This window comes from Cygnus atratus, chromosome 2 (assembly GCF_013377495.2).
Source record: "Cygnus atratus isolate AKBS03 ecotype Queensland, Australia chromosome 2, CAtr_DNAZoo_HiC_assembly, whole genome shotgun sequence".
Classification (NCBI taxonomy): Eukaryota; Metazoa; Chordata; class Aves; order Anseriformes; family Anatidae; genus Cygnus; species Cygnus atratus.
Window position 1 is genome coordinate 101,393,080 of NC_066363.1, and position 19,467 is coordinate 101,412,546.

At 36.7% G+C, this 19,467-nt stretch overlaps 1 protein-coding gene across 4 annotated transcripts in view; it reads right to left on the reverse strand.

Moving 5' to 3' along the window:
- The window catches only part of DOK6 (docking protein 6), a 214,043-nt gene that overhangs the window by 85,386 nt on the left and 109,190 nt on the right, over nt 1-19,467 (reverse strand). For all 4 annotated transcript variants that reach the window (XM_035550561.2, XM_035550560.2, XM_050708955.1 and 1 more), the window contains one exon: nt 3,754-3,868. In XM_035550561.2, coding sequence (XP_035406454.1) covers nt 3,754-3,868 — 115 coding nt within the window. The remainder of the gene's footprint in view (nt 1-3,753; nt 3,869-19,467) is intronic.

Genomic DNA, 19,467 nt, shown 5'->3' on the forward strand with positions numbered 1-19,467 from the left:
GATAACAAAGGCATATGGAATTTTTCTGTTTTTCTACAGAATGTTTTCATTAGCAAATGAAGATTATCAAAAATTAGATGCTCCTCAGACTTCTAATTTGATGAAGTCCTAATGGAAATATGGGGGGTACAGCACATACAGAGCTCAGGCTAGCCAGCAGCTGCCTTGAAGGCAATAAGCAAGCTGAGGGCCTAGAAGCCGCAGGAACTTAGGAAAAAAACAGGCTTCCAAACAGTACACTCCATGGAGTGGTATCACAGCTCTCAGGCCTTCTGTTTTCCAAAGTGTTCTACATCTTTAGAGTCATATTTTAGATTAGAATATATTTTACCATGGTTAATTTCATAATTAAGAAAGCAACATATGAGAAAAATGTGCTGTTTTTCATCACACACACTTTGTTTCAGACTGCACAGAGAAAGATACCAATTCATACTATCAAAACCAAAAATGATACATGTTATTTTAAAACATTCGCAGGTACAACTTTGACAAGAAACCTGTCTCATATTCTTCAGTCCCCACATACCTAACCCACAGTACCCACATACCTCAAACCTAACTCAACTTTGAGCATCTCTTCTTCCTCCTTTCCAAGAATTTTTTTGACCCTATGCTCAGCAGACCTTTTGTAAGCAGATCAGGATCAGTGCTACTGCTCTTCCATTTGCCTCTGGTGGTCAGGATAATAGGAAACAAGGTATCTGCTTCTGTATATTTAGAGACTTCAAGGTAGAAAACTATGAAACTTTGGTTTTCTAAGTAATTCAAGAAGGTCAAGCAGCTATGATTCTAGAAAAAGATTTTTGACTGAGAAGAAACCATTTCAGTAGTTCTTTCCCATTGAAGCCATGGGAAAGAAGAGGTATTATTAGATAAAAGGTATTCCAGCTTTGATTTACACTGCTTTTCACAACTCTAAGACCAGCCTGTTTTCTATCCACTTAATCACCCCATGAACTGTCAATTTTGGGGCTATGGAGGAGATTATGGGAGGCTGTCAAAGGTTGGTAAAATCAAAGTGCACCAATGTCTTTCTGTTGCCCACAGTGCCTGTCAGACACCTCCATCACAGAAAGTATGATTTATATATGGAAAATTTTTTGGGTGCTCCCAGGTACCTTGCTGTTCTTCAGGTGTTTATAGCTGTCTTCTTAGAGGATTTGCTCCACAACCTTCGCAGGGACTGAGATGAGGCTTACTTGCCCACAGCTATCTTCTTGCCCTTCTTGATGATGGGTGTGACATCTGTCCTCTTCCAAACACCAGGAACCTCCCCAGGCTGCTATAATCACTCAAAGATTCTAGAGAGCTGTCTAGCAATGCAACAGGCCAACTCCTTCACACCCTCTATTGCATCCCATCTAGTTTCATGGAGTTGTCTATGACATACAAGTGATTTAAGTGAGGACTGCCTCTGTCTTCCTCTACTGTGGGATCTACTTCACTCCTGCTGACTGCTAGGAGGTTCAGGGACCTGGAAGGTCTGAGGAAAAGCCTCACCTTCTTACCAGAGAAAAGCAAGATATAAAAAAGGCTTTGAGTACCTCAGCCTTTCCCATGTCCCTTGTCACTAGGTCCCCTGGTCCACATTCACTTAGCCCTCCTTTTGTTGTTGATGTACTTGAAAAAATCTTTATTGTCTTTCTCCACGGCTAGTTTCAGCTCCAGCTGAGCTGGAGTTTTTCTGTCTCCATTCCTGCAAGCACAGACAAGACAATGTCTCTGTATGCCTTCCAAGTAGTCTGTCCCTGCTTCTGCCTTCTGCATGCTTCCTTATGTGTTTGAGCTTAGGCAGGAGGCCATGTAACATCCATACCGGCCTTACACAATGCTTTTCGTCTGCAGTATGGAAATGACAGTTCTGGTGCTCAGAGGAGGCTGTCCTTGAAAATTAGCCTGTTCTTCTGGGCCCCTTTGCCCTCCAGGACAGTTCCCCATAGGATTCTGACAAGCAGGTCCCTGAACAGAGCATTGCCTATCACCAGTTTATTGATCAACTGCATCAAGAAATTGGCTTCAATATGTTCCAATAATCCAGATTGATTTTGTCCACCTGTATTGGCCTCCCAGAAGATATTGGTGTGCTTAAGTTACCCAAGAGTACCAAAGCCTAGGACTGTGTGGCTTTCTCCACCTAACTTGAGAAGGCTTCATCTGTCTCCCCTTGTTGATGAGCAGGTCTATAGCAGAAATGTACTACAACATCAGCTGTGCTGGTCTGTCCTCTGATGTCTGCCCACAAGTACTCCACTGGTTTGACACTTTACCCAAGACTCCACTCACTCAAAACACAACTCTGAACAGAACATAATCTTAAGGTAGAGTGCCTCATACTGCTAGCTTGTTAGCACCTTAAGGTACCTGCATCTTTTATACACAGCTGGGTTCAAGATCGAGAAGGTACATCATATCTTTTACAGAAGAGAGGGATGAGAGAGCCAGACAGCCTGAACTTTCTTAGGTTTGCTCCTTTGGTGAAACATTCCTAAGCTATCGAAAAGCTGTCACTTTATAATATATCTGCACTATAGTAACTCCAGGGAAGGAATAAGATCTTTTCGTTAGAAAACAAGGGGGATGTATGTGTTGGCAAATGGAAACATTTCTGTAGAAGTGATTTCTGTGCTGTTGAAATATAATGTAAATGCTTTTATTAGATTATTAATCATGTTAAGGTAGAGAGTCATTAATATTTATACACATAAGGAACTGAAGACTTTAACATGAAATACTTATCTAGTGAACAGCTATCTGATCCTAGGAAGCCATTATTTTTCTATGTTTGTGTTTTTAAATTTAAATTAAAAAACAGAAGTCTTTCTGTCAATCTGTCTTTCATGATGGGATATACAGATCAATGTTGGAAATACTTGATCCAAAATCCACACAATTCATGATCTTACACACTTTTAACCTACCAGCTCTCAGTGTTTCTTGAATTTTGTTGCATTGTACTTAACTAAGATTGTAAACAATGCAATATTTGTATGATAATTTAAAGATATCATTTTAAAATGCACAATTTCAAATATGTCAATTAAAAAAACAAACAAACAATGACAACAACAGAAATTTCATCAGTAACAGATCTAATTAAAAAAAAAATCAAGTTAACTATTCCGTAGGACACAGACATAGATGTATATACACATGCATTTCCAAACAAGAAAACAGTGCACTTTAACAGTGCAGTGTTCGGTGTCTCACAATAACTACCTGTCATTATGTACCATGATTCTCAGTTCTGCTCTCAAATTCATTCATTCATTATACTATGTAGCTGTTCAAACTGCAGACAACTTGACATCCAGCTTTACTATATCCTGGGGTTTTAGCTGTTATTTACCTCTTCTTTGCAATGGAATGATAATTATAAGCTTAGCAAATGCCTATAGCAAAACTTGGTAAAAAACTGAGTATGTTCCACATCTTGACTTAATAATACCCCATAGGTAATGTTTACTCATTTTTACAAGTTTAGATGAAAACCTCCAGTCTTTAGGCCATCTGGGTGCAGTCAAAGACGAGTAATGGAGGAAAGAGCTCTATAACACCCCTAATATCTCCCAAAGTATATTAAAAAAAAAAAAAAAGCCCCAAAATGTAAACCCCAAACACCAAAATTCTTGTTTACAACAAATTTCTTTAACTTTAGGAATTCTCTCTGGTGTTTTAAGTTAATTCATCTGAGCAAGGCTTTGATGTGTAACTTGATTTCCTCAAGCTCAAGATGCAATACCAATTGCTTACCTGACTCACACGCAAATGTCTTTGACGTCTCATCATGAAAGATAATTGCCACTGCATGCTTCTTTGTCTCGCGAGGCAATCTAGTTATGTTTTTGATATTGTGCAGCTCAGTTACCTTAAAATGAATAAAAATATTTTAGGTCAGTGAATAAATAATACAAATAAAAATACTAACCACCACAACTCAATTTTTACTACAGACAATTCCACACCCCCCCCCCACTAAGGCTAGCTAAATTTGTAGGTTTGTCATTGACAAAAACAAATAAATAACTAGAGTCTAAAGTTGTAAAACATTCTATAAAATTCAATATATCAAAAAGTGAAGTATATTTATCTAATAAATTTCTGCTTGAAAACATAGATACTACAATGATACTGAGAGCCTTGTGATACTTTATAATATTTATAATAATTATAATAATCACTACATTTGTGTGGATAGATCTTCATTTCTTTAGAGTGTAATTGTCATCCTCATCAGACTCACAAATTTATTTTCCAAATATTAGAAAAGCTTATCAAATAAAAAAAAAATACTCTGAAAGCAAATTTACAGCATAAACAATTCAATCTATTTCCAGCTTCCTTTGATGCAAGTAGATAACTACGATTAACAAAAATGGAAGAAGAATATGTTATTACAACCAGGGCTGGTAGCACAGCCTATATTAAGCTGCTTAGCACTTACCATAAAATGTTCTTGGTTACTTGTAACTCTGTGCAAACTTTGTCTGTTTATAGTTAGGTTTTCCACCCAGGCAGGACATCTGCCTCAGGCAGAATTCATTTCTTTCAAATGTCACCCACGGGGAAAAAATGGACTACAAGTGGGTGGAGTTTTATTTATTTATTTTTGAGTTCTGATGATCCCTGTGTGTAGCTCTAGCATTCCTTTTAAGATACTTGGAAGAATGTTTTTTATGAGACATAGGTTTTATATTTTGCGGAAAAAAAAACAAACATGCTAGAGCAAAGAGATTCCTAAAAAGATTGAGAGCAGATGAGCAGTGACAGCCATCAGTGACAGTCATCAAGAAGCCAGGGAAAGAAATTGAGACAAAGCATGAAATGGACTGTACAGGTGTTGTTGAGATCTTGGCTTCAGCAAAATTCACTCCAGTTTGACAACGTCTTCAGCTTTGCTAAATTAGAAGTACTCAATAACAACCACTGTTCTCTTCTCATTCCCAAATCCTGTGATTTAATCACAGATAGATATCAGATTAGTCAGGTATCAGGTATTTACCCTTGGTGAACTGATGCCATCTCTTCCCAATCACTATTTTCTCATTCACGTGCCCAGAAATGTGTTTTAACACACATTTCTGGACTTGCTCCATGGTTCTTCCCATGGTCTAAGGTGAGGTAGACCTGTAGTTTCCCCAAGGTGACCTTTTGGCCTTTCTTGGACATGGGTATAACACTTGCATTGCCATTGGGTTCCTAAGCCAATAGGGCTTTGCAAGAATTCATTTCTTTCTCTCTCTCTCTCTGTTCTTTTATTATTATTATTATTATTATTTATTTATTTATTTATTTTTATTTTTCCTTAGAGGGCAAGAGAGGGTCTGAATACTATAAATACCACTGTCTTATTCAGAGAATGTGTATGACTTTACATAATATACAGAAAAATCTTAAGTCTTGTTACATTAAAGAGTAAATGTTTCTTCCTGGAATAACTGGAAAGGGAACATAAATGCTTTGAATAGTGACAAGAGGACATATTAAACCTTCTTTCAATCTCCCTCAGACAGTAAAGACATATTATTTTCTTTAACATTCAAGTGTTAAAGATTACTAAAAATGCTGCAATGCTGATAAGTTTAATAAGAGATCCAAAACAGAGTTTACATTGCTGGCACCAAAGTAACATAATATTCACAGTAATTTTTGTTCAGACCTTGGTAACTGTAGACAACTAATGAGGCATACCTACCTATCTGTAAAGATGATTTTATGGGTTGTCTTGTTGATCAGTACATAAAGCTGATTTAATTTAATATTGACAGAACATTTTCTATGTAAGACCATTTATACACTTGGAAATACTGTCAGAGTGAAATGAACAAACAAAATAATTTTATTTTATGTGCTGGTGGGAACTTCATGTCTGAACAAGACTATCAAAACAACATCAAATTTTGACACGCTGCTCTTCAGTACCCACATGAGAGATTCAGTAGAACAAAATGCAAGGCAAGTGAAGAAAAGCCGTTTCCATTCAGGGGAAGAAGGGGTTTGTTTTAAACACATTTCAACTTTGTTTCCAGAATCATACTGCCTCCCCAGACAGCACAGAATTTCTTATAACTCCTGTGTTACCTACATGAATTACCTCTTCCCAACATAAATTGCTTCTTCCACCTCCCTGATATTTGCTTTTTTTTTTTTTTTTTTATCTTTTTTTTTTTTTTTTAGAGCCATTCAGAGTTTCATGCAGGTCACATTCCTCTTGTGTACATCCTTCATACTGGACTTATTTCAAACTATCATGAGATATTGTGAGATATCGCTTTTCTCATCAAATGTTTTAATGGTTTAACATGAGTAGCCAAAATATTTCTGGCAGTTTAAAAAAAATAAATAAAAAAAAAATATATATATTTTTAATACATCGTATCTTACATCTTGAAATACTTTGTTTTACAAGAACTGAAGATCTTCTTGGAAATAATACTGTTTTCATTATAAGAATCTGGGCATAAAAGGAATTTATACAGAGGTCAGTTAAAAAAATAATTAGGCAAACATAGAAAAAAAAAGAAAAGTGAAAGAGTAACTGAGCTTTAGGACACAGTCCCATTACTATATCTGAGAAAGCAATGAATATCACAGAATGACAGAATAGTTGAGGTTGCAAAGGACCTATGGAGGTCATCTGGTCCAACTGCTCAAGCAGGGATACCTAGAGCTGGTTGCCCAGGACCATGTCCAGATGGCTTATGAATATCTCCAAGGAGGGAAATTCCACATTTCCCAGTCCTTGGTTACCCTCACAGTAAAGAAGTGCTTCCTGATGCTCAGAGGGAACCCACTATGTTTCAGTTTGTTCCCATGGCCTCTGTCCTCCTTGCACCCTCCTTTCAGGTATTTATAAACATTGATGATATCTCCCTGAGCCTTCTCTTCTCCAGGTTGAACATTACCAGCTGTCTCAGTTTCTACTCATAGCAGAGATGCTCCAGTCCCTTCATCATCTTTGTGGCCCTTCATTGGACTCTCTCCAGTATGTCCATGTATTTCTTGTACTGGGAGTCCAGAACTGGTCCCAGTATACCAGGTGTGGCCTCACCAGTGCTGCTGAGTAGAGGGGAAATGTCACCCCCCTTGACCTGTTGGTGATACTTTGACTAATGCAGCCCTGGATACTGCTAGCCTTCTTTGTGGCAAGGGCACTTTGTTGGCTCATGTAAATCAAACTACACAAGTTACAGAAACAGCTCCAGTTTTATCTATTGGAAACAGACAACAGTTAACATCACAGAAATATGAGTTGGTATTAACAAAGAGAGAGGTCATGCTAACAAATATGACTTCTATTGAATATGTAACTTTTAATATCAAATGGAGGTATGAATTTTTGCTTCCATATTCACCTTTTGAAATTATATTGTATGCTTCCCTTCACAATCAGAGCAGAAAGACAGACACAAGTGTAATAATGCTGTGAAAGTCTTTCCTCCCACATCTAGAGAGAACTGAAGTTAATCAAACTCTGAATTCTGGGTTTAATGCCAATGAAGCATGAGTCATTTTTCTACCCACTGAATGTTTGCAATTAAAAAATAAACACCTTATAATTTATATTATTTTGTATGAATGAAAAACAAACTTCGGTTTGGCAACTAGACTGCTTTATCCCAGTGAGTTTTAGAAGTTCAAAATTTTGATATATTAAAAAAAAACTTTTTAAATGGAAATTGCAACTATTTGTATCAAAAAACTGATTCACTGAAAATACTGCTGTTCTTTACAATAAAAATATAGTATTCTAGAACTATCTACCATTAGTAAACCATTAGTATACCATTAGTAAAACCGTATCATAAAGAAAAGAATAAGGAGAGATTTTAATGTGCTGAAGAGCCTTGCCTAGACTTTACACAGTACAGGTGGAAATACAACAATAGTGGGATTAAAATTTGCCTAAAAAATGGTATATTAGTAAAAAATAAAAAAATAAAAAAGATGAAAATCATTTTTCTTATTTTCCTCCCCTGCCAACACCTTCCTTACTCACAGTTATGTCCCTCTAGACAAAAGCAAGAATAAACTTCAATAACAAATACAATCACTATTACCCGTTCAGTGAGTAATCTTGCAAACGGATTTGTTGCCTACCCTTATCTTTTGTGATTTCTTCTATTAAGCAAATTAGATCCTTTTGTATTAAGCTATGACTATATAGCTTACATGTTTTTACTAATTTTAGTATGTTAACTTAGAGCTTTTCTCTACTAGATATCGGCACTATCACTTAGTGCACGACTCCATATGGAACTCAGTGTGGTACATGTAAGGGACTCCTAGCACCTGGCCTTCTTCTCAGTTCTCCTGCTCCTCATCAGTAATTCCTGCCTCATATGTCCATCACGCAGCATCCCACACATACTTTTCCTTGGGTTTTATTTCTACTTGGTTTCTTGATTTTATCCTGTATCGATCTCTAAAGCCATTTTATTTGTTTCTACGATGACAATGAACACTGGTTGAAGAAAAGAATATAGGTAAAAGTTAATTTATATGTAACAAACTTTCTTTGCCAAGCTTTTTGTTGTTGTTGTTATTGTTCATTTTTCTTCATATACAAAAGCTTTTATTTTCATTCTTAGTAGGGCTTTCTGACATAGCCATAGAAGAGACATCCATCTCCTTTACTTTTGTTTAAGATTTGGTGAAAAAGGACCTAAGACTGAAGATCTATGTGGTGGAGGATATTCTGGGATAGGTATAGGCAGCATCTAGTTCCGACATCGCAAAATTAAGCCAGGCTCGGTTTGTAACAGTGTCTCAGTGCAACCCATTAGTCTTGGTTTCTGTAGCTTGCTTCCTCTCATAGTCCTGAATTTAGATTACCACAAAGTTTCCACATCAACATAAGTAATCACCAGCATAGCCTCAGGAAGAGAAATGTACTTGATCTGTACACAAATTTTTTTGGTGAGCCTCAGATTGTTCACCAAAATGCAAAACTTCTTTACAGAGGAACATTAAGCATGAGCAAGAATGAGAATAAAATTATAGTTAGTTTCCTGCTGCCATTGCTCACATATCCAGGGCACTTCATAGTCATTTCAAGATTGCTTCAAGACGCACTTCCACTTAGCATCATCATTTTTGTTTATCCTTGTCTGCAGATGGACCCAAAACTCATACTTGCTTTGTTTTGATATAGGATCTCACCTATACTCAAAAAAGATGAGAGGGTGAGAGGAAGAAGAATTTATAACCTCCATTAGAAAATAAAAATATTAGTTTCCTTGAAGATTTTTGCTATCTTATGTCCTAGGATAACCATTTGTATCCTAAGATGTTCACAGGAACATAATTCACCTTTCATGCAGATCCCAAATTTTACACTAACACTATTAGCATAAATGCTTCCATTTCCTATTCCCTGCCAGAATTTCCAAGTATTGCCTGATACCAGAGGACTGAACTACATGAAAAAGTAAAGGACTGGCCTTTATCAGATTACATAAATTTCTGTGCCAACAGACTTGGGAAAAGATCTAAAACACCATCCTGATTTCAGAAGTCTAACCCCACTTCTCCTTAGCTGAAACAACTATCACCTTATTTCAGTAAAGTCATGCTGTAGATTCCTAGTAAATAATTCTAAAATAAAACTATCATAAGATAGTCTACAGTGGCAAGTAGCAATAGCCTAAATCCAAGCAAGATATACAGGTGTGGGATGATGATCAAGGAAAGTATTCAGAACTGTTACAGAGAAAAGAAAATCTCTTAATAGTAGAACCAACCTCAAATTACAATTACCTCTGGATAACGAGATCAGATAATACATTGCTGATAAAAAACTTCTGGTCCTTCTAAAGGTGCTTTAGACCTTACCTGTCTTTATGTGACATTTCATAACTCTCTCACTCAGTTCGAGCTCAAGCTGTAACAACTCAGCATGTCAAGAGCTTATTTTCAAGTGGGGAAAAAAATCACATTTTTTTCTGTTTGGGAGTCTGTGGCTCATGTTATAGCAATCTATAGTCTTCTTTTTGGAAGTACAGTTGTAATCTAAGTAAACTACAAGAAATAATTACAAGAGCATATTTCCATTATTTTAGCATAATATTTGATATGACAATATGACTAAACAGTCCCTGTCAACGTAATTTAAATACAATGCTTCATTGTATTTAAATTAAAGCATGTGTTTTCATGTATGTTTTTTTTCTTTTTGCATCTTCCTTACCTTATTAGATGTGAAAAGCTATTAAATTGCAAAATACATTTAATTGAAATAAAGACTCAGATTAACTGTGTTTCATTGCTCCTTCTCAATGTAATTTCACATTTTACTGATCATTTTCTTTGGAAATGCATTTAGTTCTTCTCAGAGAGGGTGGCTTTTAGGAACAATTCATTCAACTTTCTCTTGAATCCATCATACTTTTTCACAGACCTACAGTGGACATTTGTTTATTATACTAAAATCTGTTCTGGTCAGGGAACATTATAATACTGGGCTTTTCTAGGACCTGCACTATCCACTTCTGTGTTACATAAACATGTAAAAACTACATGTATACTAGGATGCTGGTGCTCAATTTGTACATTTAAATAGGTTGGATAAATCTTCTACAATTATAGAAATATAACTTCCAAATAGGATATTACATCCATCTCACTAAAAAAAAAAAATTAAAAAAAAAATACAATTCCACAGTAAATAAGAAAGGAGGTCCAGAAAAGAAGAAGAAGAAAAAAATATGATGCATAAAATCTCAAGTGGGATATTCTGGGATATATCCTACTTGAATTCTTCCAAACACGTGCCTCCCATATGAAAGGGAGAGGGAAATGATTCTGAGATTCCAGCTATTTAATATTATTTCCACTGTGCAGAGTCCTGGAAATTGCTTGGGCAGAGGAAAAGGTCTGAATTTACATAATTCTGATTCTGTATTGCATTGTACACTACCTTCCTGTCATTTAATTTCTAACTAGCAAAAATAGAAGCAGAAGAGAGTGCTACAAAATGTAACTGTTCACCCTTTTATTTCCAAATAATGGCCCACATTCTACCATCTGTTGTGTAATACTAAGCAAGCATTAATAAAACAGAGCAAAAGCCAACACAGTGGCGAAGAGCAGGAGCTCTAGCAAGTGATGCCCAAGCAGCTGAGAACAACCTTAAACCAGAAATAAGAAGAGAGCAATACATAAAGCAATAGCTATGTTAACTTCCATAACTATAACAAGAAAAGGGATTAGGAGCCACCTATATGCCAGTCACACTGAATACTGCTGTCACTCTACAAAAGGAGAAAAGCAGACACCAGCCCACTGCAGATGAACAGAATACAAAGAGGAGTAACCCAAAGGAAAAAAAAAAATCTCCCTTAGCTCAGTTTTCAGTCATCCTATCTGCAGTTAGTTGGGGCTCCTTTTACACGGTTAAATCCAATTGCCACAGAGTAGAAGTCTTGTTACAGTTTCAGACAAAGACAGATGTGGTTTTGGCTTGAGAAAAAAAAAAAAAAAAAAGCAATTCACTAATTCACTGCCTGAAAATCATAAAGACCTCTGGGATTACAGAATTGGGACCCCAATACAATCGATAGATCAGGGCAAGCTGAACACAGGGCCTGCAGAACAGTCAGAGCTCCTGCTCTGTGGGGCTGTGGGCTGCTCCAGCCTGGAGCAGGGACAGTTTCAGGGGCATCTAACAACAGCCCCCAGTGTTGGCACGGAGGTTATTGAGGAGATGGTGCCAGTCCCTTCGCAGCTGTGTACGGTGGGAGGGATAGGGACAATGGGCATAAACTGAGACTAGAGGTGTTCAGACTGGATGTAAAAAGTAACGTTTTCCCCACAAGGACAGCCTGTCAGTGGGACAGGTGGCTTGGAGAGGCTATGCAGTCTCCATTTCTGGAGGGTTTTATAACCAACTGGACAAAGCTCAGAGTAACCAGATCTGACCTCAGAGCTGGCCCTGCTGTGAGCAGGAGGTTGGACTACAGACCTCCTGAGGTCCATTCACATCTGAATGAACCTATGAGCCTAAGAAAGGGATGCTAAAAGATCTGCAAGTCTTTTGGGACCCTTAGGGGTTTGGTAATTCCATATGGTATTAAAGCATTCAGAGCGTTTAAGGTAAAACACGTTTTCCTACAGTTCATTCTGCACAAGAGCAGCACATGATGATCAAGAATAAGAACATGATGCAAGAGACTGAAAAACAAGACTTGAGGGAAAAAAGTGCTAAGAGGCAGAAAAAAAAATATATTGCATGAAAGAACAGCAAAACTTAAAACACAAGACTAGAGGAGGAAGAGAAGGGAAAAGAGAAATTAAAAGATCAGAAAAGTGAAGGAATAGATCATACAAAAGCAATATAAATTCACAGAAAAGATTGAACAGTTTTTCCCATCTCTGCATGCAGATTTATCCCTGGAAGAAGAAGAGTTGTTATGGTAACAATGCTCTCCAGGAATTTTGCCAAGGAAAGGCATATCAACCTCCACATTATGCCTCTGGGGCAGGTCTCCAGCTGCCATTTCAGAGGAGTAAGGGTTTAAGAAACTGCTACCGAGTAAATTATGTTCATTATTGCAAGCACTAAATGGAGACCACACCTATACAGCAGCAAGAATTTTATCTGATAACTTAAAAGGCAGATTACAAAAACAAAACAATAGGGACAGAATGAATGCATATATTCAAAATAAATCAGGATAAGTAATGTCAGGGCAAGAAAGTAAAGTTTGATGGGATATGTACAGCTCTGATAGCAGAGAGATACTGAATCATATCTTCTTGCCCTTGAGATAAAATCAAGATTTAAAACAATGAAAAAAAAATCAGTATTTTTAGAGGACGTATTATGCAAATTTATGTTATCAAATACAGTAACTATTTAAAAAAATCTCAGAACTTAAATAAATATAAAAGAAAGATAAATTGTTAATCTTTACCTCAACTCTCTCCTTTTTCTATGTCATCGCTATTGCTAAGTATTGCTAAGTGTCACTATTGGTGATTTGTAAAAGGGTTACCATCTTGGGACCCAGACTTACGCTGTATTCTAACTGGCCACTTACCACACAAGCAGTTACAAACTCTTTACTTTGCCTTCATGAAATCTAAAACAATTAAGGATAGAACACAAACTAATTTGATTAGCTTTTGTTATGCCACTTCAAATTCTGCAATGTTTCACATTGTATAAATCAAACTTATCAGGGAAGAATAAATATATTGTCATGCTATCTACTTTTAATAGGTGAAAAATTAGTTTTTTGTCAGGCTAAAGTACTCTCTCTCAAACTTTGCTGCTGTAATACTGCAAGAATTCAAGAATTCAAGAATTGCTCAGTAATGTATAAAATCAACCAGTTTATTTAATTTATTTTTTTTTTTTTGGGGGGGGGGAGGTGAGGCAGGGGCATTAGCCTGGTGTTTTAAAGCAATAGTTAAAATCTGATCAGTTTCTGTGAATGTGCACCTCTTCCCTTAATAAGGATTTTTAAATACTTACTGAAAAATAAATGCCTTCACATTTTAAAGAGTATTTTTACAGGCAATCATTTGTAATAAAAGTTAAAAAAAAAAAACAAAACACAACAACATCATCAACAAAAAACAGTTCTCTCCAATCCCGTTTCCCCGCTATCCTAAAGAATCTTTGAAATATGTTTTCCAATTTGACCCTTCATTTCAATGTGCAAAGAATATCAGACTGCTATGTTCTTATACCACTAAAAATTGGGGGGGGGGGGGGGGGGCACGGTGGCGGAGACCTTTGTAAAAGTGAGTGTTGGGAAAGTTTAAAATAACGAATGCTTTAATACTAGAAGACTGCAATTTGGAATCCAGATTCACACTTGAAATATAACACCATGCTAGAGAGATGGCAGAGAGCAGAGATGGTTCACAACTGAAATAAAACAGGCTTCCCAATTATCTTCCCAAATTTCATCTACAATAAACAACAGAGACTTTTAACATCAAACTTCCTGCTATAGTTACTAGGTATGCAAAGAGTAGCACTGTTCTTATGCCTGAGAAACAAAACAGGGCATTTCATTAGTGTACTTTAATTATCCAAGTAGTGTAAATAAGACAATACTTCACAGTGAATGTATAAATGAATTAGATCATTGTATGAGTTTTAATAGCCTTTTGAGGCTATTAAAACACAGTGGACAGTTAGAATCTGTTTTCATTTCTCAACGTTTTCACTTGTAACATTCTCAAAGTATATAATTATGCCCAGACCTGCTCTAGTTTCAGCCCAAACATATTCATTAATTAAAAGGAACACATTATTGCTATTTCAGTAAAGAGGAAAGGAGAAAACTACTTTTCTAAAAATTCCTTTAAATCTTCTGTTTGCTGTACTTAAATTGGCTGACCTGTAATAATTGCCACTTATCTTATTAGATTAGCTCAATTAAAAGTAAGTGTTTATTAACATGGGATATATTTCAAAACAAATTACAAGCAAAGACATGCTTACAAAATTTAACTTCATTGAATACAGTGATAGGTACATAATTCTTATTGCAAAACTGCAAGATATAACACTAGCTATGAAGTGTATCATTGCAGTTTATCTCCTGACAAACTGAATCAGGAGTGTAGAGGATATAAGCAGCTTTCAATGCACAAATTATTTTGGCTGTATCCAGGATGTATACAATGCCAGTGGCTGAACCTTAGGTTTAACTTCTCTTCATACTCCCTTTACACTGTGAAAGCCCTAAAATTCAACTGAAGCTCCTTTTAGCCAGATCTTGAAACCATGGGGAAATCTTGGGTCAAAACTAGATAGGGAAGGCTGGCTTACTTCTACTGTACTACTCACAGAGGAAAACAAGACATGATTGAGAGGTACCTTACACCGCAGTTTTTAGGCACCCTTCAGATACTGGGGATCAGCTGGGCTATCAAGAGCTATTTTAAGAAAAGAAGAAAGGACATTAGACAGGAAAGGAGAAGGGATGTCCTCAGAATCTCCTCGTTTCTGCCCCTGCTCACTTTGTCCCAAAAGGAGAGCAAGCCCCACAAAAACACAGGACTCTGCTGGGGGATCTGCAAGTGGTATCATTCTTGTGAATGCACAGAAGAGATAGCCACTATCCTAAGTTTTTTGTTTCATTGATTAATACAATAAAAACATAATAATAATAATAAAACTAAAAAATTAAACATTTAAAAAAATTACCCATTGATTTTTAAAGGGTGATATATGCCTCAGTGTCTTTAAAAATAACCTCCTGTCCCATCTCAACAATGCAAAAACTGAAATTTTGATGCTGTTCTTCTTAAGCACAAATGCATATATTCATATTAGGCTTTTCAGATATTCTGAAAGAATTATTTAATAGCACCAGATTAACTGTGACATTCTTCATGCTCAGTAGAAAAAATCATCAACTGGATGAAAAATTAACATATAGGGAAAGAAAAAAGTTTAAATTCAGTGTGTACATGTGTGCATACACACACAATCAAAGTGGTCCAGAAGTCTTTAAGAGAAAAATGAAAGAGAGGAAAAAATAAAATAGAGAGAACCTGAGGCAAAAGAAAACTAAAAATATGCAGTGATAATAGAAAGAAGAATTGGAATGATGCTGAACAGGAACGCAGCCATTCCTTTCGAATTTTTTTAATGAGATAATTCTAATTTTTTGACAAACTTTTTGAAACGTTTTCACTTCACTTATAAAATTAACTGAAATTTGTTAGCTGATCAATTGAATTTACCTTAGTTGTCACTGGGGATAAATTAATTTTGAGTATCTATTATGACAATTGCACACAGCTATATTTTCAGCTCTAACGAATTTTTAATAACCTTCTTCATCAGCCAGTGATTTGAATTTCAAATTTCCTTCTGTGAAGAAGTAAAAATTAGGTAGTTTTGTGCCAATTTTCACAATATTGTTCTTTATTACATTGTAAATCCTCCCTCACTATAAAATCCAAAACTTAAATGAAACTGTTAGTACTTGTAAGGCTTATTATATTTCACCTGTCTTTATTAAAAGAAAGTAAATTACAGTGACAAACTTGTCTGCCCTCCCTGGTACACCATAACATGATGTTTGTATGTCTGCTTCCTTTTAGTACACAAGGAAGTATGCCTCTTCCCATTTCTACATCAAAATAGTAAACATTCCCTCCCTCCCCCTCCCCCCCGCAACACACTCACACATAATTCAGAGTAATGAAAAAAATTGTCCAAAAAGAAAAAAAAACATCCTCACCTAATGTTCTTTGCTGATGTTAGCAAATAGCATGCTAGATAATTAGGTCTTTAACATTTGTAATGAACCTTATGTTGTATACCTACATTCTCCAATTAAATAATGAAAACAGATACACAAAATATTGGGAAACTACAACAACAACAAAACAAAGACAGACTCAAATGCTGAAGGCTAGGAAAGGAACATATACATATTACATTGAATACGAGTTCTATAGGTCTAGTCTACCATGTTGTCTTCTTGTTGTTTGTATGGCAGTGAGTCCTACCAGGTCTGATTCTGAAGCTGTGTGTTAACACAAATATACCTACATGTTTACTGGTAGCCCTTCTATATATATTATGATACACATTGTGTTGATTATATGATCACATTTGATTTTTCCTATTTTTCACCTCAGAAAAAATCACAGAATCACAAAATGAATTGAGGTTCGAAGGGACCTCTGGAGGTTGTCTGGTCCAAACCCCCTGGCTTGAGCAGGGTCACCTAGAACCTGTTGTCCAGGGTCATATCCAGACAGCCTTTATCTCTCTTCAAGGATGGAAACACTACAATCTATCTGGGCAACCTGTGCCAGTTCTTGGTTAGCATCACAGTGAAAAAGTACTTTCTGATGTTCAGAAGCCACCTGCTTTTCAGTTTGTGTCCAATCTCCTTTGTCCTGTCACTGGACACCAATGAAAAAAGCCTAGCTCCATCTTCTTACACACCCTCATTAAGAGGGTTTAAAAATTATTTTTTATTCTCATGATTTCATACATTTTTTTCTACAGTGGTAACACCCTAGCTTCCCTCAGCATTTTTACATAATGGTCAGCACACAAATATGCTTTACACTGATGGTTTCAGAAATATTAATTTCCTTTCACACCTTCCTCACTTCTGAGAGGTGAAGATTATATTGACAAGGAAGGAACAGAGCAACTGTATGGTGAAAACAAATGAAAGTCAAAAAAATGTCCTTTAAACTTTCAATTTGAATTTGAGACACCCAGGATTCAACTTCTCAACAATACTTATATTAAAAGGAGTGCTTAGTAAGTGTGATTCCCCACAGCAGCACCCAGTTGTTTTAAAATCTCAATCACTTCTTTTTTGATCTCTCCACTAGGAGCAGTGGAGACCTCCTTTAGAGACCTCACTTCCCATCTCTCTTCTCAGAAGTACCTCTCCACCAGATTCATCTGCGTATGTGGCACTAAAACACTCCCAAACACAGGCTCTTCTTATTTCAGCACTTGCCGCTCCTGGCAAATGTCTGAGAAATGCACCCATCCGAATTACCAAAACAAATGAGGCAGTGTTATTAGAGAGAAATTTGCTTTCGTGCAAAAAATCTGAATGACCCCACTTAATATGCATCCATCCTGCTGCACTGATACTCTTTACCCCAGAAATGACTGAGCTGAAGAGACTATGTCCATACTGTTTGCCTTCTTGTCACCCTCCCTCCCATTATCTGATTTTTACTTCTGTATCAGTCTCTGGTTTTGTGTAAAATCAGCTAGAAGGGATTTCAGTTTACCCTTAAAAATACACACACTCTTCAACATCTTTTGGTTCCATTTTTTTCTTCAGCATTTCTCATCTCAGCTTCTCCTAGATCAACCAGGTTTCCTTCTGCTGGAACCTCTTGATGTTTTAGGTGATGGAGCCACTCTCTATTCATTTGTGCCCAGTGAGAGGATGAGAGGCAATGGACACAAACTGAAGCACAAGAAGTTTTCCTGAATATAAGAGGACACGTCTTTACTCTGAGGGTGACAGAGTGCTGGAACAGGCTGCCCAAACAGGTTGTGAAGTCTCCTTCTCTGGAGATATTCAAAACCAACCTGGATGCCATCCTGCACAATGCTCTAGGTGATCCTGCTTGGCAGGGGGGTTGGACTAGGTGATCTTCAGAGGTCCCTTCCAACCTCAGCCATTCTGTGATTCTCCCAGATATCTAATCAATAAGGAGTTCTCATAGAGTGCCAGTGCTTTATTCTTTTACTTTTTTTTTTTTTAAACCACCCTCTAACATTTGGTCTATTTTTTCTCTAAGTTTTAATTCAACAATTTCCTTTTCCATGTTACCTAGATGTAAGAGGTACATACAGAGAATGCCTCTGTGATCTCATCTCAAATACCTAACCCTACAAAAGTCTTCAGAAATGACAAGTAGTTGTTAGAGTGAATGTCAGGTGTTAGCCCTGAAATAACTGGCGGGAACACATTTCATTACTCAAGAGAGAAAATTATCTGAATTTCCATCACACACAAAGCTTTACAGATGACATGAGACATTTTAGCTGTCAAAGTCAGAAGTGTTTCTAACAAACATGCACAAAATACAAGTTTACAAAGTCTTTAAATCTAGCCAAAACATGGCTAGATTTTCATAGGAAAAGCAGACTATACATAACTGACACACACACCATCATGTCCTCAACTGTAAAGCAATAACACTAGAGCAGTTCAAAGAAAAGGTCTCTTGAGACTGTTTTAAAAGACACTAGGAAGATTAAGTATATTTTTTTCCATCACTAGAAATAACTGAAATATACTCAGGAGAGGACAGGACCAGTTTGACACAATGCAAGCAGCACAGGGATTATATCAAGAACTTGTAGACACTTTAATGACACATACTTCACAGTTCACAGAGAAGTCTAAGTTGGAAGGGACCCTTGGCTAACATCTGGTCCAACCTTGAAAGCAGGGCATTAGATAAGGATACACAGGACCCTAAAAAGCTAGTTCTTCAATTTTTCCAGTGCATAGATACTGACATCTCTGCCCAGCCTGCTGTTATGTTTAATTGTTCCTATGGTGAATTTCTTTTTTCCCGTTATATCTAGAGAATTTCCCCTGAAGAAAGCTCTACCCATTGTCTCTTTCCCCATGCCTCCTCGTGAAGAGAGTATTTCCATTTCTGTTCTCAGGGTTAACAGAAAGATCTCTCATACTGAGGGAAATAAGTCAGTAATTCCTGAAGTGTAAGCCAGACCTCTTATACTTCAGGCTTTTCTTGTCTGTGCTCCAAGATAGCAATATCTTGTCAGAGACAGACCCAACTCCTAGAACCTTCATTTTACATGAACATTATTTACCTCATTAGTAAGAAAATGTGTGCATTAACTGGAGATTTTACAAGAAATGGAAGAGTCCACATCAATTCCCACAACGGACTACCATTAGTAATTCAGCTACATTGTTCTTAAGTTCCCTTTGGCCTCCTGAATGAATTTGTTCTCCATACTTTGTTAGT